Source organism: Mus musculus, chromosome 2 (assembly GCF_000001635.26).
Source record: "Mus musculus strain C57BL/6J chromosome 2, GRCm38.p6 C57BL/6J".
NCBI lineage: Eukaryota > Metazoa > Chordata > Mammalia > Rodentia > Muridae > Mus > Mus musculus.
The window spans coordinates 144,591,167-144,616,856 of record NC_000068.7 but is presented as its reverse complement, the minus strand read 5'-3'; the positions used below and the strand labels follow the sequence as shown (position 1 = coordinate 144,616,856).

The 25,690-nt window shown below is 42.2% G+C and overlaps 2 protein-coding genes across 2 annotated transcripts in view; both read right to left on the bottom strand.

The window, feature by feature from the left end:
• Dtd1 (D-tyrosyl-tRNA deacylase 1) overlaps nucleotides 1-16,904 on the bottom strand; it is a 168,795-nt gene extending 151,891 nt beyond the window's left edge. Inside the window, exons 1-2 of the mRNA NM_025314.3 lie at nucleotides 16,766-16,904; nucleotides 12,979-13,069 (exon numbers count right to left, since the gene is read on the bottom strand). Coding sequence (NP_079590.1) covers nucleotides 12,979-13,069; nucleotides 16,766-16,808 — 134 coding nt within the window. The 5' untranslated portion in view covers nucleotides 16,809-16,904. The remainder of the gene's footprint in view (nucleotides 1-12,978; nucleotides 13,070-16,765) is intronic.
• A 4,586-nt stretch (nucleotides 16,905-21,490) lies between these two features.
• Nucleotides 21,491-22,792, bottom strand: Smim26 (small integral membrane protein 26). Its single transcript, NM_001033297.3, has 2 exons — nucleotides 22,652-22,792; nucleotides 21,491-21,809 (listed from the first exon to the last, which is right to left on the bottom strand). The coding sequence occupies exons 1-2, from the start codon at nucleotides 22,764-22,766 to the stop codon at nucleotides 21,601-21,603; spliced, it is 324 nt and encodes a 107-aa protein (NP_001028469.1). The 5' UTR covers nucleotides 22,767-22,792; the 3' UTR covers nucleotides 21,491-21,600.
• Nucleotides 22,793-25,690: the final 2,898 nt, after the last annotated feature.

Below are 25,690 nucleotides of genomic sequence, written 5' to 3'. Positions count from 1 at the left end.
AAAGGTTAAGGTGGAGTGTGTGGCCCAGGAAAGGAGGTATAAACACAGGCGTCCATGCATACTCACACACACACACACACACACACACACATGCACCCCATAACCACATAGAACACAAACTACAAACAGTGCTCCACTTTAGTCCTCCCTGACACAGTACAGCCTGCTGTATAGCCAGAGGGATCTAAGAATCTCACCTTCCAGCTCAACCAGCTATGCTAGCAGCTCACCCTACGAGCATCTTTTAGTCCTTACTTTCTAGAATTTGGTCTCTGCTCTTGCATTCACAGCTCATGATGCTTTGCTTGTCTCGATACGTTGCTCAGTCAGGTTTTACGGTCATGTGCATGTTTCTCCACCCTGTTTACTGCACAGCAGTGTCTTCTATACTTTCCACCCTCACCTCATGTACTCTCTTCCCTCTGATCCCTGCCTCTCCTCTCCTTCATCCTCATTCCTTCTTCTCTGCAACCTTAATTACAACCTTCCACAGCTTTAAGGTCGATAGAACCTGTGGGCTCCAACAGCACTCCAATTATCCTCTCTTAGCTACTTACTCGCCTTGATTTCTTTCTTATTTCAAAGACAGCCTCACCCGCTCTGCTTCCCTAAGCTTACTAAACCCCAGTGTACTCCATACTATCCTAGGTCGTTTATCCTCCAGCAGTCACTGGACTCAGCAGGGCCACCCTTGTTAACTGGCTAGCACAAGAAGCACAGTGGCGATATCCAGCAGCCGTGGTTGTTCTCACAGTCACTGCTCTACAGATGGAATGATGCAGAGTGTGGCCCAGGCATCCTGAATGCCTGGACTGAGGAACTATTTCCTAAATTACACTCCGCTCTGCTGTGTGCAACCACATCCCACCCGAACACTGCAAGTACTTCAACTGAAAGAATATAGCTTTAAAAAAAAAAACAAACAAACAAACAAAGAAATAACACCAAATGCATAAATCTCAATACAATAACAAGAAAGACAAAAAAGCCAAGACAACACAACTCTGTAACACTAACTCTGCAATAATGGCATCTGGTGAGTAAGCAAAGTGAGACTTCAGACAGCAAACTCAAAGTAACCATGATGAGCATGCTCAAGGACCAAACAGCCAAACAAGGAAGGTGATGGGTAACAGGAACGAGAGAGTCGGCAGAGAGGTAGAAATACTGAAGAAACGCCAGTGTGAAATTCTGAAAATAAAGACTCTGTGGGAAGTCTCAGCAATCTCAGCCCAAGGAGAGAATGGAGTTTGAAGATTAGATAGGGGAACTGGAGCAATCCAACAACAACAAAGGTACCAATGGGTGACTTCAATACCTGACTCTCACCAAACTACAGTCCATCCCAGCAACAGCAAAAATATCTAAACTAGGGGCTGGAGAGATGGCTCAGCAGTTAAGAGCACTCTGTAACACTAACTCTGCAATAATGGCATCTGGTGAGTAAGCAAAGTGAGATTTCAGACAGCAAACTCAAAGGTTGTTGTTCCAGAGGACCCTAAGTTGATTCCCAGCACCCAGATGGAAGCTTACAACTGTTTGTAACTCCACTTCCAGGGCATCTGACACCCTCACAGAACCATGCATGCAGTCAAAACACCAATGCACATAAAATAGAAGTAAATAAATTATTTTAAAAATCTGAACTAAACAGCACCATAGCTCAAATGGACAGCCATCTTCTACAGAATATGCCATCCAAGCACTGCAAAACACACATTTATCAGCAGTCTCTGGAATTTTCTCTAAAATAGATCATGTAATAGGAAACAAAGCAAGACTCAAAAAATACAATTAAAATCTGAAAATTTCAAAAAGTCTTTGTATTCTATCTGATCACAATGAAGTATGGCTAAAAATCAATAACAAGAAAAGTTCTAGAACACGGGCTCGTGCAGATCAAACAGGACACTACTGATCAATGAATGTGTCCCTGAGGGAATCGAGAAGGAAATAAAAAGCATCTCTAGAATCAAATGAAAGTGAAAATAGAGCATACCAAAACCTATGGGATACAATAAATGTAGTCCTAAGAGGAGTGTTTTTTGCTCTAAGCACCTGCATTTACAGTTGAGAAACAAGAATAAATAACTTAATGATACACAAAGCTCTGGGGAAAGAAAAACAAATCAAACTCTAAATATGCAGGTGGGATAAAATCATTAAGATCGGGATGAAAATTAATAAAACAAAAATTAAAAACATAGAATCAATAAAACTAAGAGTTTTCCCAAAAAAAATAAACAAGATAGACAAACACTTATCAAAAACTAACCAAAAGAAAAAGAAGACACACTGAATGATTTTAGAGATGAAAAGGGCATCATTACAACAGATATGAATAAAACTGAGAAAATCATTAGGTCTTACCTAAAAATCATATATTGTAATAAATTTTAAAATCTAAAAAAAGAAGAATAAATTTCTAGATGCATATGCCCTGCCAAATTAAACTAAAATGAGATAAACAACTTAAACAGATCTACAAGCAGTGAAATCCCATAACTAAAAAATGTCCACATCCAGACAGAGTCAGTGGTAAATTTATAAGATCCTCAAAGAAGAGCTAGCATTGATGCTTCTCAAACTATTCTGTAAAACAGAAAAGGGCAGAAATACTTCTGCTGAGATTTCAATGAGAAATGTCCCTCGATGAGGGACGTATATTAAACACTTGGTTCCCAGTTGACAGTGTTGTATCGGGCAGAAGCTTAAAGAGGAGGAGCCTTGCTGAAGGAAGTGTATCCCTGGAGGAGGCAGGGTTTGACCATCTGTAGTCCTTCCACGCTCTCTGTTCAGTCTCTCTGTGTCCTGTGTCCATCCACCATGCCTATTCTACCACTGTGACTGTGAGCCAGAAAACCCTTTCTTCCTTAAGTTACTTTCGGTCGTGATATTTTATCATGTCACAGAAAACTAATATAATCACCAAACTCCTTCTATGAAGCTAGTATTAACCTGATACCAAAATCAAATAAAGATATTATATAAAAACATAAAAGAATATTACATAAAAAGAATATTACAGACCAATCTCTCTAGTGAACATAGATTCAAAATTTCTCAACAAAATATTTGCAAACAAATTCAAGAATACATCAGAAAGATTACTCAGCCAGGCATGGTGGCACACGCCTTTAATCCCAGCACTTGGGAGGCAGAGGCAGGCGGATTTCTGAGTTGGAGGCCAGCCTGGTCTACAGAGTGAGTTCCAGGACAGCCAGGGCGATACAGAGAAACCCTGTCTCAAAAAAAAAAAACAAAAAAAATAAAAATAAAAAAGACTTTTGACTCATTGCCATGAGATGGCCTGGGCATGGGAGAGATGTCCTTGCCCCTTGCCACCTGTGGATGGTGGAAGAGCCCTGGGGCCATGAGAACAGGAGAGCTGAACCTGACTCTCACTGGCTGCAGTGCTCCAGAGAGGAGAACCTGCCCTTCACCTGAGCCCAAAGGGCAATGACTGCAGGACAGCTCGCCCTGACCCTTGCCAGCTGCAGCATTGGGTGAGGTAGCTGGAGCAGTGCTGAAGAGCTGGCCCTGGGGATGGGAATGCAGAAGAGCTGGCAGACTAACCAACTCAGCTATCACCCAGGACCAGGTTCAGGGTTTTGATTTGGCCCACCCCAATATCTACCTCATCTATGAGCTGCTAAAGTATGTGAAGGGGCTGGTCCTACCAATCTAGAGCTGCGGGATCTTCATGCCATAGGGCAACAACAGGATATCCAAGAGGAGTCCTGGTGAGGATCCAGTATTAATGGTGTAGCAGAAGCCAGGGACCTCAAACCAGAGCAATGACTTACTGCAATGAACATTTGCAAATAAAGATGTGTAGGGAAAGGGGTATACTGTAGGACACACAGTGACATACTACAGCTTCCACATGATGTTTTTTGTTTTGTTTTGTTCATTTTTGGTTGGCTGGTTGGTTGATTTGATTGGTTGGTTGGTGGGTTGGCTGGTTGGTTGATTGGTTGGTTGGTGGGTTGGCTGGTTGGTTGATTGGTTGGTTGGTGGGCTGGTTGGTTGGTTTTTGACGGGGAGGTTGCATGGCAGAGGGCAGATACAAAGGGACAGGGAGATGAGTGGGATTGGGGTGCATGATGTGAAACTCACAAAGAAATCAATAAAAATTACAAAAAAAAAAAATAGCCAGGTGATGTGGGACGCCTTTAATCCCAGCACTTGAGAGGCAGATACAGGGGAATCTCTGAGTTTGAGGCCAGCCTGGTCTACAGAATAAGTTCCAGGACAGCCAGAGCTGCTGAGAAACCCTGTCCCGAAAAGAAAAAAGAAAAATCCTGAAGTAACTCAGAAGAACCTCATACCTCAACCTAAAGGCTACAGTCAACACTATATTAAGTGAGGAAAAACTTTCCACTGAGACCACGAAGACGACAAAGGTGTCAACCATCTCTGTCTCCACTCGTATTCAACACAGTAGTGGAAGGCTTGTCTAGAGCAGTAAGACAAGAGAAGGAAATAAAAGGCTTACAAGTAAGAAAGAACAATGTCATAGAATCTACTTGCAGACGATATGATTCTATACATAATAGACCTTAAATATTTCAGCAGAAAACATTTAGAATTAATACTTTCAACAAAGTGACAAGATACAAAATTAGCATATGAAAATCAGTGGCCTTCCTTTACAAGCATACCAAAACAGAAATCAGCAAAACAAACTCATTCATAATAACTTTAAAGATAGATAGATAGATAGATAGATAGATAGATAGATAGATAGATAGATAGGTCATAATACCAAGCATAGGGAACACCTCCATGATGAAACTTAAAACACTGAAGAAAGAATTCATGAGGATGGTAGAAGATGAAAAGATCTCCTAGGTTCATAAATTAGTAGAAGTGATATTGTAAAAATGGCCATCATATCAAAAACAATCTACAAAGTCAATACAATCTCAATCAAGACTGAAGTGACATTTTTCACTGAAATAGAAATAAAATAAAATAAAATTCATGTGGAAGCAAAGAAAACAAAAAAACAAAATCCCCAGATAACCAAAGCAAATCCTGAGCAAAAAGAATACTGCTAGAAGTACATACTCCACAGCCACCTTCAGACAACCCAAAGTTAAAATACCAATCTACAAACTTGAAACTAGCATTCACATATTAGAGACAACATTCAACATTTGCATCTCTGGACCTAGGTTATCTCACTTAGTATACTATTTTCCAGCTGCATCATTTTCTGCATTTTTTTCTTAATAGCTGAATAAAATTCCATCATGTCTATAGAGGTCAGGAAGCTAAAAATGGCCCATGAGAGGCAATAGGGAAAAGATCTTAATGGGGCAAGGAATAGAACACATTTGATGTGAAAGAAAAGGATGAAAATAGTATAGGTTAAAGGTTAGGTGAAGGGGGTAGGGGAGAAGGAGAATGGGAAGATGATTAACAAAAACTAAAGATATCTGAAAAAGCCTTATGGAAGCCTATTACTTTATAAGCCAAGTAAAAATATAATTAAGGGGCTGGAGAGATGGCCTAGCAATTAAGAGTATTTGCTGTTCTTCCAGAAAATCTAAGTTTAGTTCCAAGCACCCACATCAGGCAGTTCATAACTGCAACACTTCAAATGTCAACTCTGGATGTATTGATCCCAAGACACAAATATTAATAACCAGGTCATTATGCTTCTTCCAGAACCCAACATCCTGTTATAATAGGCTGTGAGCAAAAGTAATTTAGCTGAGGCATAAGACAAGGGCCTCAAAATAGCAATTTTGACTATGTTCAGAGACCTTAAGGAGGCTATGAATAAATGCCTTAATGAAGACTTTGCAGTTCTAAAGAAACAGTTGGATGGAATAATGAAAAAAAAATCAAGACATAACAGAAATTAAATCACTAAAGAAAACACAAATTGAAATAAACCTTGAAAGGAAATATTCAGAATGTCAAACAAAAGCCTCAGAGGTAAGCCTCACCAGCAGATTAAAAGACATAGAAGAAAGAATTTCAAGTCTTGAAGACAAGGTAGAAGATATAGATAGTTCAATCAAAGAAAATGTTAAATATTAAAATAACCCAGGCAAAAATCATCCAGGAAATCTGAAGCATAAATGTTATACCTACTTATAGAGGAAAGAGAAGAAACACAGGTCAAAAACCATAGAAAATGCTTTTTTTTTAGTCATAGAATTAAATTTCCCCATTTAAAGAAAGAGGTGTCTATCCAGGTGCAAAAAATGTACAGAAAACCAAACAGACCGAAACAGAAAAGAAACTCCCCATGACACATATTAAGCAAAACACCAAATGTACAAAACAAAGAAATGATATTGAAAACTGCAAGGGGGGGAAACGTCACATATAAAGGCAGGTTTATTAGAATAATACCTGACTTTCAATGCAAACTCTAACAGCCAGAAGGTCCTGGACAGATATTTTACAAGCTCTAAGAGACTACAGGTGCCAGCCCAGACTACTATACCCAGAAAAACTATCACTCACAATCAAAGGAGCAAGAAAAACACTTCAGGATAAAAACAAATTTAAGCAATTTCTACCCATCGATTTCAGCTCTGCAGAAGGTACTAAAACAAAAACTTCAGTCTAAAGAGAAATATAAATACAACCAAGAGGTCACAAAATATAATAGTCCCAGAATAGTAAATCAAAGGAGAGGGACCCCACACCACCATAGTAAAATTAACAGGAACTGATAAGCAATATTCATTAATACATTCTCAACATTGAGGCAAGAGAGATGGTTCAGTACTTAAGAGCACTGGCTGCTCATTCAGAGATCATGGGTTCAATTCCCCAGCACCTACATGGCAGCTCACACCTGACTGTAACTCCATTCTCAAGAGATCTGACATTTTCACACAGACATACATACAGATAAAACACCAACTACCATAAAAAACTTCTTTAAGAAAATGAATTATGTTTTAATTTTTTTTTAAATCTTTAAAAATAACTTTCAACATCAAGGGTCTCCATTCCCCAATAAAAAAGACACAGGCAAACAGACTGAATTAGAAAATAGGATTCGTACGGAAGTGGATGCTCACAGTCATCTATAAGATGGAACACAGGACCCCCAATGGAGAGGCTAGAGAGAGCACCCAAGGAGCTGAAGGGGTCTGCAACCCTATAGGTGGAACAACAATATGAACTAACCAGTACCCCCAGAGCTCGTATCTCTAGCTGCATATGCAGCAGAAGATGGCCTAATCGGCCATCACTGGGAAGAGAGGCCCCTTGGTATTGCAAACTTTATATGCCCCAGTACAGGGGAATGCCAGGGCCAAGAAGTGGGAGCTGGTGGGTAGGGGAGCAGGGTGGAGGGAGGTTATAGGGAACTTTCAGGATAGCATTTGAAATGTATATAAAGAAAATATCTAATAGAAAGAAAGAAAGAAAGAAAGAAAGAAAGAAAGAAAGAAAGAAAGAAAGAAAGAAAGAAAGAAAGAAAGAAAATAAGATTCGTGCTCACTTCGACAGCATATATACTAAAAAATAGAATTCATCTTTCTGATGCAAACAAGAAACACACCTCAACATCAAGAACAGATATAACCTAATCACAAAAGGATAGAAGAAAGTATTTCAAGTAAACAGACCCAAGAAGCAAGCAGGAATACATCTAAAACTAGACTTAAAAACTAATCAGAAGAAACATAGAGGGACACTACACACTCATTAAAAGACAACCCCACCAAGAAAATATTACAATTCTAAACATGCACCAAACACAACAACACTCAAGTTCATAAAAGAAACACTACTACAGCTAACCCTACAGTAATAGTGGGATTTCAACAGTCTACTCTTGCCAATAGACAGGTCATCCAGACAAAAAGTGAACAGAGAAATGTTGAGCTAAATAATGTCATAAATCAAATGGATTTAGCAGATATCCACAAAATATTCCACCCATGATTTCTTCTCAGCAGCTCATGGAACCTTCTTCAAAACTGACAACATATTAAGATACAAAGCAAGTCTCAACAAACATAAGAAAATTCAAGTAACACCCTGATCATCATGGATTAAGCTAGATAACAACAAGAGAAACAGCAGGAAGTATACAGATGCTTGGAAACTGAACAACACACTACTAAATGAAAATTGGGTCAAGACAGAAACCAAGAAGGAAAGTTAAAACTTTTTAGAATTGCATTAAAATGAAAATACAGCATACCCAAACCTATGGGACACAATGAAGGTAGTTCACAGTATTAAGTGCCTACATAAAAATATCTGAAGAGATCTCATATAAGTAACTTAAAGACACACTTGAAAGCTCTAGAACAACAAGAAGAAATATCCAAAAAGAGTAGACAGGATAAAATAATCAAACATAGGGCTGAAATCAGTGAGATGGAAACAGAGACAGAGACAGAGAAACAGTCAAAGAATCAATGAAACAAAAAGTTGGGTATTCAAGAAAAATTGACAAGATTGACAAATACTTAGCCAAATTAATCAAAAGATAAAGGGAGAAGATTCAAAAATTAGACATAAAAGGATGATATTACAACAGACACCAAGGAGACTCATAAGCATGTACTTTAAGAATATATATTCAAAAAATGTATTCTACCAAACTAGAAAACCTAAAAGAAATAGACACATGTCTTATTATATACCACCTACCAAAGTTAAATCAAGATCAGATAAGCAATGTAAACAGACTTATAACCCCCAGTGAAACATACATGAAAATCAATGTAGCAGTTCCTCGAGAAACTGGGAATAGACCAACCTCAAGATCTAGCTATACCAGTCTTGGACATATACCCAAAGGACTATCCCTACTACAGGGATATTCGCTCATCCACGTTCACTGTTCAACTCATGAGTACACCAAAACTGAAATCACTCTTGATGTCCATTAAATGATGAACTGAAAACAAAAACACGGTATGTATTTACATAATGGAATATTATTCAGCTGTTAACTATGAAATTTTCAGGTAGACTGATAGACCTAGAAAAAAAATCATCCTAAGTGGGGAAACCCAGACCCAAAGACAAAACTTTCCTGTTTTCTCTTATATGTTAGTGCTTAAGCTTTTGATATTTGTGCTACAATCAGAATATCCACAGATGTCAGGGACCATGAAAGAGGAGAAGAATCTTCCAAGGAAGAGGAGGTAGAATATTGTGTTATAAAGAGATAAAATGTGGAAGGAGATGGAAGGGAAGGGTAGAGGGAATGTGGGGAGGGACAAGTAACACCAAAGGATTGTTTGTTTGCTTGTTTGGCTGCCCTGGAATTCAATATGCAGATCAGGCTAGCCTTAAAATCACAGAAATCCTCCTGCCTCCGCCTCTCCAGCTGGGATTGCAGGTGTAAGCCACCACCACACCCATCCCTAAAGGCCTTTAGAAAAGTCATGTGGATTGTCAATCACAACCACTCAGTGCCAGGGAACATGATGCCTTCTCTGGCCTCTGTGGGCACCAGGAACGCACATGGTACACATACAGACACACAAGACACATAAAATAAAATAAATAAACCCATTAAAGATATTTTAAGAAAAAGTCAAAGGGAAAACCACTACTGTAGAAGTTTCCTAAAATACATACACATATGAAAGGAATTGAGTCGGGCAGCAGTGGCACACGCCTTTAATCCCAGCACTTGGGAGGCAGAGGCAGGTGGATTTCTGAGTTTGAGGCCAGCCTGGTCTACAGAGTGAGATCCAGGACAGCCAGGGCTACACAGAGAAACCCTGTCTCAAAAAACAAAAAAGAAGAAGAAAGGAATTTAAATGGAGTCACAATAAAATGGGGGAGACCAATGCCCCCAACTAGACATCTTATGGCACCAAGTAACATCTCCAGCGCCAAGAATGGTTCACATTATATTGATGTTGGCCAAGGGGTCCCATAGATCCTCCAAGCATCACAGGGTCTTGCCAAGGCTATTGTTTGCTCTGCACAGCCCGAGGCCCTATTGCTGAAGACACCATTTATTTATGTCATTGAACACAGAGAAATCAAGCTGATGCCCTACTGGAAACTGCAGCCCTACTAACTAGCATTCATTGTGATAGAAGGTACTCTGCATTCTACTGGAGAAGAAAAGCAATAATCAATATCATACAGCTGCAACCATGTGACCTACAACAGCAACCAGCCTGCAGCATACAATGGCACAACAGTGACACTAATTTTATGGGAATAACCAATCACCTTCTGATTGAATTCAAGGCCCACTCTTTGAGATGGAACCCATATCTGACACTGCTAAAGTGGCCAAGAACCTGAGACCTAGGGAGGCCATGGGCCCTAGGAGAAAACCTACTAACATTGTTCTGTTAAAGGAACAAAGAAATAAAATGACTTACTGACATATTGCTCTATTCATAGGTCAGTGCATCATTCAACTATCACAGAGAATCACCTTCTTGCAGGAGCTGGGAATTAACACAGAGACACGTGCAGGGGATTTGGTCTGGTGCTGCTTGTATTTAAATGCTAAATAATGGCTCCCAAGATCTGGTTGTTTTTGTTGTTGTTGTTGCTGCTGCTGCTGCTGCTGCTGCTGCTGCTGCTGCTGCTGCTGCTGCTGCTGCTGCTGCTGTTGCTCCTCCTCCTCCTCCTTCACCCCCACCACCACCACTACCACCACGAGTAGATGACCATCACCATCTACTCATGGTGGAGGTGGTGGTGGTGGTGGTGATGCTGTGTAAACCTTGCTTCCCATGTTAATTGGTCAGTAAAAGACTAAGGCCTGTGATTGGGTGATGGATATAGATAGGTGGGTTTTCACTTACTTGGCTGTGGGTCATAGGTAGAGAATGGGAAAGAAGAAAGGATACTGGAGAAGAGAGGAGACTAGGGAAGAGGAAAGGAGATGGACCATGAGCACATGGCCAGGAGAAATAGCAAGTAACAAGGGACACATGGCTGGGATGTGACTTAGAATAGCTCCAAAGCCTGCCCAATCTTGGATTACAGCTCATAAATAAAATACCTGGATTGTGCGTCTTTTATATGGGCTAACTAGAAATCATAATTCTTTTTACAGACCCACACCTAGACAATGTACAGAGAGTGAGGACTATGTCTTTAACAAACCCTTCCCCTCAAGGTTACAGAAGAGCAGGCAGAAAGATTTTAAGAGTTAGCTCCAAGAAACAGTGTTTTCACCTATGAATAGAGCAATATGTCAGTAAGTCATTTTATTTCTTTGTTCCTTTAACAGAACAATGTTAGTAGGTTTTCTCCTAGGGCCCATGGCTTCTCTTGGTCTCAGGTTCTTGGCCACTTTAGCAGTGTCAGATATGGGTTCCATCTCAACGAGTAGGCCTTGAATTCAATAGACACAACAGGACTGATGCACACATGAACTCAGAGACTGCGACAGCATGCACAGGGCCTGCCTGGGTTCAAACACGACAAAGTCTCAGCACGGAGAAGGGACAGTGAATAAGCAGCCCCACCCTAAGCAAGAGGCTATTTGCAACTGAAAAAATTTTGCAAAGGAAAAATCTTATCTTTTCTAGTAGAGTGTCATTGGGTATGTCAACTTCATTCCAGGAAGTAGTTGGCAACACAAAATATACATATAAAACATACATGTGTGTGCGCATGCATGCATATATATTATGACAGAGAGAGAGCTTTTTTCTTTTTTGGAGTGGGCTTGCCTAAGGAGGTTTTCCTAATACTTACAGATGACAAAGGGCAACTACTCTGGCAAGAAAGTAAATCAGGTAATGGTTGTAAGTCCAACTTAAGAGCCACAAAAGAACCACCTGTATGAAAGCTCAAATTCCCAATTCTAAGAGTCACCTTTTGATGCGGAAGGCAAAGACAATGTCATCTGGTAACTAATTACATGGGTGCTGTTCATTACCTCTGCTTCAAGAGCAAGGTTTGTCTTAGGCTGAGTTCTATCTCTTAACCACCAGCAGTAGATCCCAGGCAAACTGTCAGTCAATTTGCTCATCACTGCAACCAAACGCCTGACAGAACAAACCTATAGGGAGGAAAGGTTTCTGATGGTTTCGGGCATTTCAGTCTCCAACATCAAGGAGAGCCTGGCAGAGCACGGCAGCTCCTAACCCAGCTGGCATGTTCTCTTCTTCCATCTGCACCCCAGCCTATGGAACGCTGCTATCTGTATTCACTAAGAGCTCTTTCCCTTACTTACTCCTCTCTGGAAAAGACCCTCACATGCATACCCAGAGGTGAGCCTCACTAATCTCCTATGAACATCTCAACCCAAATAAATAGATGATCAGGATTAGTCATCACAGCATTAAAGAGATTCAGACCCAGAACCAAGTACTACCCACTTTCCCACTCTACTCCACCTGAGCTCTTAAGGGACTCGCTCCATCAATACCAACATCCCTAAAGTGGAATCAAAGTGCCTTGATTAGTCATCAACATCTTAGGAAGAATTAGGTTCTGGGCCTGACTTTGAATGTCATAACTATACTGAGGCTCTGGGCATCAAGGGGCAGCATCTGAACTGAATATAGCAAATACTCAGGGAGAAGCAGAGTGAATCAGATGAAGATTCACTCCACTAAGACGGCCTGCCTGGAAAAGAGCAGCAGCCCAGCATGCCCGGCCAGATTCTAACTCAGGGTCAGGTTTTCACCGAGTGAGCATGTCCACGGCCTGGAGCAAGGAAATGAGCCTCTCTGAGTTCCAGATCCTCATATGACCGATTGAACAGTACTCAAATCACAATACCCCCATTTTAAAGAGAAGACACCCAACATTTATGAGAAAGAAACACTGTTGGCAGAGGTGATGGCACATGGGCATAAGGTAAACCGGGGTCCTATTCCACCGCTGACGGGGACTGGGGTTGGGCACGTCGCTCTTGTTTTGTCTCGTCTGCATGCAACAATGCTTAAAAGCAACACAGGCTGTTTATAAGCACAAAATATTACACGAGCTGCCAGAAAGGCCAGCACACAGCCCACGTCTTAGCAATGACTTTAGAAATCCAGATCTTACATGTGTTCCAGTTCCTTCTGTGAGTCTTCCATGGAAATACCCAGCAAGACACAGATGCCCCGTCCGATGGCGCTTATCTGCTCTCCTCCAACTACAAGGAACCAAAACGGAGGAAAGACTTAGATATAGTCAGGCATCATAAAGCACCTTTCAGTCACTCAGAAAGGAGATCCCTGCTTTTCTTGTAAATCAGTAAATCTACTAACTCAAAACATAGACGGCATAGAATGGAAACTGTTCATGGAAGAAAAACAAATACGTTTTCCCTGCTTACTACAAGGGCAAATTCATTACCCATAAACACTGTGACTTATGTGGTAAGCCTCACCTCATGAACTGCTCTCATCTCCCTGCATATTTCTCAAGTGGCATGCTAAGCCAATAGCATCTAAATCTTTTTGAATCATGCAGAGTATCCACATTTAAAAAGAAAGAAAAAAAACTCTAAGAACACCATGCTAATATCTCTGTATGTATTTATAGTCAAATGTACTTCCTACTACTTTCAGCCAGTATCTCAAAATTCTGGCACAGTATTTAGACTAAATTCATCATTATGTCGGTGAAATTAAACTCATATTTTAAGTGGCAACCTTGATAATTTCCTCCTTTTGCCCAGTCTCACTATATTACTGTTGTTGTTTTTCTTTTTTTATTTCATTTTGTACTGACCTAATGTTCCAGGAGGAATAGAACAATAAACTCTGCCATTGTGCGCAGGGATGGGGGTGAGGGTGGGGGTGGCTTCTGCTGAGCACTAGAATGGACTCTGCCACTGTGTGCGTGCGTGTGTGTGTGTGTGTGTGTGTGTGTGTGTGCGTGCGTGCGTGTGTGTGTGTGTGTGTGTGTGTGTGTTGCTTCTGCTGTGCACTAATATCTGCAAATATTCCTAAAAGGGAGCACATACCAAGCCCCAGCTTCCTCAGCTTCCAATTGTAATTATATATGGATCCACATGACAAAAGGCAAGGGTCACATGGAAAAAGAAAACTGGCAAAAAGAAAAGGTTTCTGAGTACACAGACACCAAAACTTAAGGCAAAACCAAACACAAACTGTGTCCGAGGTACACTGGCAGTACTCATTCATGCTGCTTCATGAAGCCACTTCAATGCAGCCTTTGTTCTGAACACAAAACATGCACACATGCCACACGACATCAACAAACACTGCCCGAAACGACTCTACACAGACTTGATACTCTCCCATGTTCAATTGTAATGTTTTTATACTACACACCAAGTTTTATGCTCTTTATGCTCAGAAACATCATGGCTTGTAGAAAAGAATGGCTTTTAATATTTCCTACTATTATCTTCAGCACACAAGTATCAAAGTAATGAGGCAAGCAAGCATAGGGAACATTTAGCTAACTAGGACTCCACTTGGTTTGGACTTTGCACTCTTCTCTGAGCAATGTACCTAGCAACCTCTTTAGCAGCCTAGGACCCCACAAGCATAGACTGCAGGTACACCTGGGGTCTCATTTACATTATTTGCCATTCCATTAATTAGGGTCATTTATTTACATTATTACAGTTGACTGGATTTTTATGTTGATTCATCTACTCATGTGACATGGATGTGTGCATGCATGTGGAGGTCAGAGGACAACTTGTAGGAGTTAGTTCTCTCTTCAGGTCCTCAGGCTTGGTGGCAAACGCTTGTAACTGGCTAAGTCACCATACAGGCCCTTCATAATTGCTTCAAATGGTGGAAATAAGTTGTTCCCCTTCACAACTTCTTGAGAATGACCCATTACTACTCAAACATATCCTGGAACATACCTGGAAACTACAGGCAATGGCCCATCCACTCTCAGCAAGTGACTGTCATTCAGGTCACTCCCTCACTCTTATCCTGAAATTTCTCATTAGCTTACGCTCGAGTATGATCAAAGGGCTCCCTAGGGAAATCCCAAGAGTGTTAGACACTTTGTGCAAGTGCCAGCCCAGGGCCTCACACATGCCAGGCTTGGTTTGGTAGGAGAGGGTTTCACTAGGTAGCTTCAGTCTGCACTTCAACTCACCAGGTAGGTGGCCCATGCTGGACTCAACCCAGGGTGCTGGGATGATAGGAATAGGCCACCACCTACAAGCAAAGGTACATTTTCCAAAGTCCAGATCAGCGGGATTGGGGGCTTAAGGAGCCAAAGCTCAAAATTTAAATCTGTTGGTGATAACCACATCAAGTAGACAGCTTCTCCCCCCCAAAGAGCAAAACCATCTTTCATCAGTGAATTTTTCCAGTTTTCATGTGCTCAATATTTACTGAAATGTTATTAGAGTCCCATAAACTCCTCTCCTATTCTGCTCCTTATTAGTCCAGGATGATTTCCAAAACCAAAGTTAACAGAACAGCTTGCAACTCATTAAGCAGGATTAGAAGGTGGACTCTCGAGTCTAAATATGTGGTTTGGCTACTTGGTTGGGGAGGAGTCTTGGGTCTAGCTTTAAACTCAAAACCATGTATTTAGTATAAAATGGTTTAAAGAAAAAGATATCTGTATTGCTTGATCTGAAGCTTTGGTGAGGAGGGGGAATCTTAGAGACTCTTTTGTTGTCCAATCTGCTTTCTGTTGTCCAATTCCTGGGCTCAACACAGCTCCTTCCCCAGCCTCCAAAGTGGCTGTGACTACAGGCCTTGGCATCTGACCTGAAAATGTACTTCTGCCTCTATAAACACAGCTGGGCAATGGTGGTAGACACCTTTAATCCCAGCACTTGGGAGGCAGAGGCAGGTGGATCTGTGAGTTCAAGGCCAGCCTAGTCTACGGAGTGAGTTCCTGGCCAGACAAGGCTAAACAGAGAAACCCTGTCTCGAAAAGGAAAGAAAGAAAGAAAGAAAGAAAGAAAGAAAGAGAGAAAGCAAGCTAGCTAAATGAGTGATGGGTAGACTTGCTGCCAAGCCTAATTCCATGAGTTGAATCCCAAGGACCCACATGGTGGTGGCACATCTAAATTGTTCTCTGGCCTGTTACACACAGAAACACACACACCAAATAAATAAATGTATTTATTTCTTTAACTTAAAAGACTAAAAGAATGGCACCAGTCGTTTCTATTTTTTTAACACTTTTCAAATAACTACAGTAGCTGGATCCTGAATATTTCAACTAGCCTCCCACATTCAACTGATGGCTAATGGCTGAGCATCTGGGTCTATATTAATTAATGGGAAAGAGAAGCACGTCATCTTGAATTCTGTGGTTCTGACCCATGGCTGAAGGTTCAGAGACCGACATCCAGGTGCAAGCAAGGGATGTTCTGCACCCAGTGAGGATGCCAGCAGATATTTGCTCAAAGCTGCCAGAGCTCAAACAATTAGCAATTCCTCCGTCTGTCCATTTTATCATGAGCCAAGTTCTATTTTAAAAAGAAAAGATATGCAAAAGGGGGTTGTTAAAATGCTACATCTCAGACAGAGCGGTGGATAAACGAGCGATTCCGCTCCGGAAATCTCCCCTATGTGTTGTTTGTGCAACAGTGCATTCAACAACGGGCCCTGGGGATGCTCACAGGTTCTGGCACCTTGTCTGTGAGGAACACACACACACACTCACAAAGATAATGATGATGATTATAATGGTGATGACGACGGAGATGAGGGTTTATGTAGCAACGAAAGCACGGAGCCTGAACCCATGAGCGGCCAGGCACGTGCCGGATCTTCTCGGCCACGGCGCTGCCCAGAGGCTGCCCGGTAACTCGGGGCTGCGGGGAACCCTCACACGGAACAGCGGGTCGCGGGGGTCAGAGGCTGCTCTCTCCCCGGCCCGCCCGACTGACCTGTGACGCTAGCCCGAGTGACGCGCTGCACCACGGCCTTCATGGCGGCGGCTGTAGCGACTGGAATTTGCTGTGTGGTCAGACCTTGCGACTCCGCCGGTGGCTCCTCGACCGGCGCCCTCTACCGGCAACACCGGAAGAGCTCCGTGAGGACCCATTCCACAGAGCTGCGTCCCGCCCACGTCGGCCACACCTATCCAATTGGCCCCGCCCATGTCAATCACCCTCACCTGTCACCTATGCATAACCTAGTCCATTTGTGGTAGGCGCCGCCCTATCCACCCCTGAACTCCTTCTTAAGCACTATAGTCCCAAACTGCCAGCCTAGTCTCCACTATGTCCAGACACTCATTAATTTCTGCTCCAGTTTCTTTCTCTTTCAGTTTTACCCTTAAGTTTTTTTCCTGCTTTTCTCCCTCTTTTCCAATCCTCCGGTCACAGATTTTCCAAAATCTTCACTTGTTCTGTAGCCTCAGCAGCAATCCTGTTGCTAAAAACAAAAGGACCTGCTGCTAACATAGCCATTTAACTACATAACTATTGATTTACCTTAGACACAATAGTTAATAGGTCTATCAGTCTAGAATTCTAATTCCTTCCTAATACAAATCTAATACTTAGCCCTATCATAGGGTTGTTAGGAAATTTGGATGGGCTGTAAAGATGCTTAGATGGCTGCAAAGAACTGTATAGCTATTACTGTACTAAGTTTTCATCACTAAAAAATAACATCTTCATAGTCCAGTGGTAGTCCATGTGTTTATAATTAAACAAAGAAAAAGAAGAATGGGGGGGGGGGGAGATAGTCCCAGCTACTTGAGATGAAGCGGGAAAGTGTTTTAAGTCCATGAGTTCAAGACCACCAATGTGGGCAATGTAATGAGACTTTCCCTTAAAAACGAAATAGGAGTATCAGAAAAAGTTCACCCATTTCAGAGTGTCTTTGCTTTGAACGCCTCTTCCAGGATTAGCAGATTCAGAAAAGCATTTGTTAGAAAGCAATTTGATAGAACTGTTATTTGGCCCGAAATACTCTAAGGAATGGTGGTTGAACATCTGTGATCCAAGCATTCTGGAGGCTGCAGTATGAGGATCACGCTGAAGTTCAAGGCCAGCATGAAATACAGAGTGAGATGTTGCTTTCCCCCTCACCCCCCCAAAAAAACAAAAACAAAAACAAAAAAGGCCTAGAAATGTGTATTATTGTGGGGTATCCATCAGATAAGACTACTCAGACCGGGGTTAAGCCAGTAGAAAGTCTTTATTAGCCAACTGGCAACTACACTGGGTGTTCAGGATCTCATTAAAGCTCAGATTCTTTTAGAGTGAGCATTTAAGCAAAAAAAAAAAAAAAATTCCTCGGTTGACATACTTCAGTTAATAAGCACAGTTAGGCTAAAGCAATTACAGAAGTCAAAAGGCAAGCTTAGTGCATTTGATAGATTCGGTCTTCCTTTTCACTCTGGCAAGTGGTACTATCTACATACTGAGTTTTATGGAGTCAGTTGTGCTAAGGACTGGGAGCCTTTTATATTATGCTTAAATATTAAATAGTGAATGCAAAATTGCATGAGTTAAATTGTCAAGGATACCACCAGCAGCAGCAGCAGCAAGATCAATGGGTGTCAGTCACATGCTTCCTGATATTGAAGGATACAGTGGTAATTCTGCAACAACAAAACTTAACCTGGGGCTAGAAGTGTAGCTCAGTGGAACATAGTACTTAGCTACCATGTAGGAAGCCCTAGGTTCAGCCCTTAGCATCATATAAGCCAGGGATGGCAACACTTACCTGGAATCCCAGCGCTCAGGAGGTAGAGAGGCAGGAGCATCAGTTCAAGGGTGGAACTGTACAATCGAAATGCAAACTGCACTGCAGGAGACTCTGCATCTAATTGTTTAAAAAACCTAAATCAGGAACATTCTATCAAGTAGTCAGTTTTTCACATCCAGGGAAAAAAGTCTGGCTCAATGGGTAAAGGCACTCCCTGGGGGCTGGAGTGATGGCTCAGTAGTTAAGAGCACTGGCTGCTCTTCCAGAGGTCCTGAGTTCAATTCCCAGCAACCACATGGTAGCTCACAACCATTTGTAATGGGATCCAACGCCCTCTTCTGGTGTGTCTGAAGACTGCTGAAGTGTGCTCACATATAATAAATAAATAAATCTTTTTTTAAAAAAGAAAAAGAAAAGGCACTTGCTGCCTTTAATGACCTGAGTTTGATCCCCAGACCTCTCCCTGACATCACTAAATGTCCTCTGAGCTCCACATGCACCCTATATCACATGCAAATGCATGTTCACAGACGTGCACACAAAATAAATAAAATGGGAGAAGACTGTATTATGCATGAACTTTGGTACATCCTGGCCAGGAAAAAAAGAAAAGGGAGAAAGTTATTAGTAGGATAACAATAACTCCCTTTGAGTTGGTATGAGCCCACTGATCCAGCAAAGCACTGTTTATAATTGTGGTTTCATTACAAATGATTCATATTTGATTAAAGACCTTTCTCTAAATAACTGATCTACAATATTATTAATTTGGTTCTTCCTAATTAAAAAAGAAAAAAAAATTAGTTTGCTCTAAGTAGTTTCTACCAGAAAAGGAAATCAGACACCCCCAGACTGAAGTTAGAGATTGTTGTGAGCCCCCATGTGGGTGCTGGGAATTGAACCCAGGTCCTCTAGAAGAGCAGACAGTGCTCTTAACCATTGAGCCATCTTTCCAGCCCCTTATGCTCTTACAGTATTCTATTGCCCCATGAGAGTAGAAGTCTAGCAGTTTATCCTAGACTTCTGTCCTGCTCTGTCCTGCCAGACGCCCCACTCCCTTAGCTCTCGCCCTTCCGTGTCTGTAAAATCTCTAAAGATGGGAGATGTTTTGTAAGGTACCTGCTGCTGGTTTCCTGAGTGCTGAGGACTTAACCAGTGCTCTGTTTACACTCAGAGAGCATTCTACTAGAGGCCCCCTCAGCTCACCCACCTCTCCCATGCTTCCCTTCCTGTCTTAGGCTGATTCTTGCTCATTCAGCTCGATGCCTACCACACTGTTCTAATATAAATATATTCAATTAGTATCAACTGGCTCTTGGCCTGGGAAAAAAATATCTCAACCGTTGGGATTCTTATCCTACCATCCACCCCTATGCCTTGCAGTGTCTCAAATATCTATGAGTGAAAACCACTACTCAGCTGGGCGTGGTGGCCCACGCCTTTAATCCCAGCACTTGGGAGGCAGAGGCAGGCGAATTTCTGAGTTCGAGGCCAGCCTGGTCTACAGAGTGAGTTCCAGGACAGCCAGGGCTACACAGAGAAACCCTGTCTCGAAAAACCAGGGGGGGGGGAAACCCACTACTCAAGAGTGTGGGTATGGTGGCACGTGCCTTTAATTCCAGCACTTAGAAGAGAAGCAGAGCTTTTTGAAGCCAGCCTGATCTAAATACACATAGAGTTCCAGGACAGCCAGGGCTACATAGAAAAAGACTCTATCTCAAAGACACCAAAAAACAAAACAAAAACAAACAAACAAACAAAAACATTACATAAGGGTAGAGAGACGGCTGGCTCAGTGGTTCCGAGGTTCAATTCCCAGCACCCACATGGCAGCTCACTAGCTGTGATTCCAGTTCCAGAGGATTTGACAACCTCTTCTGATCTCTTTGGACACCAGTTAATCATGGCAAGCACGGACATACTCGTTCAGGCAAAAGTCCCAAAGAACAGGCCAAGTCTATCTAACTTCTAAGTTCTAATAGTCTAATTCCATAATAAGAAGTTATTATGTTATCCAGTACTCACGGGTGTCTGGTGGAGGGCTGCTTTGAATGCCCCATGAGACTGTACTCAATCTAACCTTACTGGGACAACTAAAGTACTATCTAATAGTAGCATGAAAATTAAGTTACATAAGCTATATGCCAGAAATTTAACTTACAGAAGCTGAATGTAATTTTCATTATCAGGGCCAGAGAAATCATTCCGTAAGTCACTGTGCTTGATGTTTGACAACACGAGTTTGGGTCCAACATAAAAACCCTGATGCAGAGGCATGTATTAACCCCAGCATTCCTAAAACAGAGGCCAAGAGAATCTCCTGAAAGCTTGCAGTACAACTAGCCTGGGGAACACAGCACAGCAGCAAAGAGAGATCCTCTTTCAAACAAAGTAGAAAGTTTAAGACTAGGATGAACATTTAAAGTTGGCCTCTGACCTCCACACTCATGTGTGGCATGCTCCTGCCCTCAGGTACAAACGTGTGCACATACTTTTTTTTTTTTCTTAAGATTTGCTTATATTGTTTTTAATGACATTCAGGTGTGTACATCTTCGAACAGAAACATGCACTGGAGTGCAGGTGCCCACGAGGGCCAAAGGCATCAGATACCAGTCTATGACTGTGCAAGATGACGGTGCTGAGAGCTGAACTCTGGTCCTCTGGAAGAGCAGCAAGTCCTCTTAACTGCTGAGCTAGTTCTCCAGACCCTAAGTAGATTTTTAAGAACTGAAATTTCAGAGCCTGTGAGATGGTTCAGCAAGTGCCTGATGACTTGAGTTTGATCCACACGGTGGAAGGAGACTCCTGGAAACTGTCCTCTGACCTCCATTCACACATGCAACATACACACATGCATCCGTGTGTGCTTTCTATCAGCTTTTCAGCCATGTGGACAGAGAAGACTACCTCTTGAATTATGTGTTCAGTACCTTCAAGAAGACACTGGTTGCACATTATTAATGCTTATATTTTATTAAATTAAATTAAATACATGAAATGGAAATCAAGGCATCTATCAAATACTGAGCCAAGTCCTTGTTTGCAGAATTCAGCAGCTGTTCACGCTTGCGGGCCAGGCCCACCAGTCCATGACTTCAGATAGGTCAGGAACCTTTGAGTGGCTGGGACAGAATTTTCTGAATACTTTAAAAATGATTTCACATAAAACCCTCCACCAAGCTCGACCGTTTCCGTTTCTAAATCAGAGTCTTCACTTGTAGAAAAAGGTGTTTCATTCCTTGAGCCATCCTCTTGACCTTCTTCACAGTCTTAAAGAAAAGAAAAGAACCTGAAATTATTAACTTAGACATCAGTCCTTAAAGCCTTGGACATAATAAACCAAAGTATGATTATGCCATCAGATGTCTATTGTTGTTATCTTTCTCCAAAAAGAAAAGGCAGAGAGAAAAAGAACAACCATGATGACCGTGTGAACTTTCAAACCACCTTCATGTCCAAGAATTTCCAGCAGTTTTTAACACCATGGCTTTATTGACATATACCTAACATACATTCAAACTCCTATTACAAGGTACAACTCAATGGTGTTTAGTCTATTCGGCTTGGGCAACCAGCACCGCAACCGATTTTAGAGGGACTTTCAGCCACTCAGAGTCACCTTCCATCCTCTCTATCACTCTGGTCTCAAGCGATTACACCAACTGACTTTCCAGTACCTTTGATTTCCAGCATGTTATTTGAAAGTTCAGGGAGTTTCACGCAACAACTGGGATAATTTTAATACTCCTTGGTTGCTGTTAAGACCTGAAACTGCTTGCTCGCCGCATGCGACAGTTTCAAGGAAATGAGCAGCACCCGGACTACTGTCCGAGGCTCTAGAATCCACCTAGCACGACACGGGTGAATTCACAAATTCTAGCTGAACATGTGGACAGACTTAGTCAATCAATAAATAAGGTTCAGATGATAATACTTATTAGCTCCTGGAGTCTTGCTCTTTGCAGAGTCCATCACCGCAAATTATCTAAGTACCCGCTTGCAGCAGTTTTGCTTAGTACCCCGGAGTTCAAGTACAGAAAGTCGCTTCGGTGACCAGGGGCAATGGGCGGGAAGCGGCGGCTGCAAGGACTGTCTTGCCAGGAAACCCTACCTGATACTTTCTGTTTCCGTGAAAGGAAAAACGCCGAGCCCAGCAGGGACCAGGCGCCAAGTGCGTAGACAAGGGACATTCGCCGGTACCAGAGAGAGGCCTTTTCAGCTCGCATGGCTCCATAGGAGAGGAGGAAGTCCTTCCAGATGTCTGCAACAACCAATAGGTCCTAAGCTACGTCCTACTCCGGCCGCGATGCATTTTGGGACTCGTAGTCCATAGTTAATCCCGGCAAGGACGAAGATTTTCATCAAGGAGACCATAGGTTAGGCGCTCAGCTGGCAGCTGACAACTGCACTGTGTACTATATGCTGGGGAGCAGATGGTGACTTGAAAATTCCTCACTTGCAAAGGTGTAATACCTGCCCTCCATTTGTCAGACAGTATTTGAAATGGTGTTTGCAACTCGCTTCTTTCCTATATACTTTTCTGGAACTCTAGGTTCAATTCTTTGAGGCTTCCTTGGTCCTTTCCCAATTACACCCTGTCGCCCACCATTCTGTCTTATCACCCTATTGGCTTTTATTCTTCCTCATAAAAAGGTGCAAGCCGGGCGTGGTGGCGCACGCCTTTAATCCCAGCACTCCGGAGGCAGAGGCAGGTGGATTTCTGAGTTCGAGGCCAGCCTGGTTTACAAAGTGAGTTCCAGGACAGCCAGGGCTATACAGAGAAACCCTGTCTTGGAAAACCAAAAATAAATAAATAGGTGCACACATCTTTAAAAAATAAAAATAAAAGCCTTAGATTCCATCGACCGCTTGTCTTAAAAAAAAAAAAAGATTTGTTTATTTATTTACTTTATGTGTGTGAATACACTGTAGCTGTACAGATGGTTGTGAGCCTTCATGTGGTTGTTGGGAATTGAATGTTAGGACCTCTGCTCACTCCAGTCGGCCGCTTGCTCCGGCCCAAAGATTTATTTATAAGTACACTGTAGCTGTCTTCTGATGCACCAGAAGAGGGCGTCAGATCTCATTACCAGTGGTTGTGAGCCACCACGTGGTTGCTGGGATTTGAACTCAAGGACCTTCAGAAGAGCAGTCAGTTCTCTTACCCACGGAGCCATCTTGCCAGGTCCAACCGCTTGTCCTATTCATACACTTCTTCCAAGAATAATTTGTCTGCACACCAGTAAACTAGACAATCTGCGAGCAAGCCTGAGGTGTTTCCCCAGAGAGGGCCGGGTAACCTACTTTGGCTATTTCAGCCTTCCTCGAACTTGACTTCTAAAGCAACTGACGCTACTGACCCTGCATGCTTCTCTGGTGGGTTCAAAACATTTTCTCTGTTATCTTTCCTTTTACATTTGTGTTTACCCTACAGAAATATATACCTGTATAACATTTAACTCAAAAGGGACTGTGTGTTTAAATATAAAAGCTCAAGTTATAAACCTAAAAGCAACCACATGCACACCTAAAAATCCTTGCCAACCTGGAATAGGCAAAGATTTCTTTGGGTATGAGAAACCACAGAAGGGAAGCTGATAACTGGACCTAAAACTCCCAGTTGAGGAAAATGGAAAATTTTAAAGTCAGAGGTTGACATCAGCCATCTTCCTTACTCACACTCCACCGAATTTTGTGACAAGACCGCTCACCTGTAGCTCGCTGACTCAGCTAGACTGGGGACCGGCCAGCTCCAGGGGCCCACTCCCCAGGACTGGGGCTACAGGTGCTCACCTCTGTGCCTGGCTTTTCATGAGGATGCTGGGGATCAGAACTCAGGTCTTCCTATTTGTAGATCAAACACTGTATCTACTGAGCCATCCTCCCAGCCCAGTTGAGCCATCGGAACTTACTGGTAAGAGCATATGTTAGAGCCTCTTTAAAAGCTGGCAGTTTTTCTTTTTCAAGATTTTTCTTTTTTATATGTATGTGTGAGACTGTATGCTACATATATGCGGGTGCATGTGGAGACCAGAAAAGGGCATCAGACACTACTGGAGCTGGACTTACAGGTGGTTAGGAGTATTCTGACATGGGTGCTGGGTTCTGAACCCAAGGTTCTCTTGAAGAATACCAAGTGCTCTTGACCTCTGAGCTCTCTCCAGCCCCTAAGGTTAAACATATAACAATCTTACAATCTATTCCATTCTACTCCACTCCTAGTTACTTCCTCAAGAGAAATGAAAAGCTGTTGTCTATGAGCCCTGTGTACAGTGTTCAGATACATTTTATTCACAGCAACAAAAGGAGAAACCACTCAAAAATCTGAGGAAACATCAGATTAAAAAGTAGTATACCAGTTGGCACTATGTAGGAATCTCAGATGGATTAGGGTAAATGGAAAACAAACAAGACAGAAGCCCTAAAAGTCAATGGATATATACAGGGAGAAGGCTGCCAGTGGTCTATGGCCAACACATAGGTTTCATCTAGCAAAACTGACTGAATTGTACACTTAACTGGGTGAAGATATTTTATGTAAAAGTCTATCTCAACGAAGCTCTAAGGAGCAGAATTATAATTGTATTATTTCGCACTTGCCTCTCTTCCCATTCTCATCAACTGTTTGATTTTAGTCTCTCTAGTCTCTGTTGTATACAAATCCAGACTGTCGGCTTGCTCGGTACCTCTAGTGTGTATGTATCCCCCAAGTTCCGTACAGTATTGAACTTATGAATGCTACACACAAGAAACAAACTTTCTCTTCCTCTAATTAAGTCGATGATTGCAAAACTATTCTCCCCAAAATACTGAGCCCTCCTCATCTGTTATTTCACTGAACACCCTGTTCTGGTTTAAGACTCACTTTTCTCTCCCATCCTTCCTGCCACTCAAGCCCTAGTTTGTTCCCCACCCACCCCCCACCCCCAGAACTGACAACTTCAGCCCCTGCCTGAGATAAATGAGAGCCATGCCTTGATTTCAAACACAGCTCAGAGTCTTCATGAGGTACACTAGATTCAGGGGTGCCCACTTAGCAAGCATTCAACTCTGCACCCCCACTGGAACCCAGGGGTGAGACTGTATAGCCACTGTCTGCTGCACCTCATCTTCCTGAGAGAATGCCTGGCCAAGACAGAGAGAACACCAT

Coding starts and splice junctions, on each gene's coding strand:
- Smim26 (NM_001033297.3), bottom strand. CDS start 22,766: ATGCGAGCTGAAAAGGCCTCTCTCTGGTACCGGCGAATGTCCCTTGTC. Junction 21,810..22,651: donor ACGGAAACAGAAAGTATCAG/GTAGGGTTTCCT, acceptor CTTTTCTTTAAG/ACTGTGAAGAAGGTCAAGAG.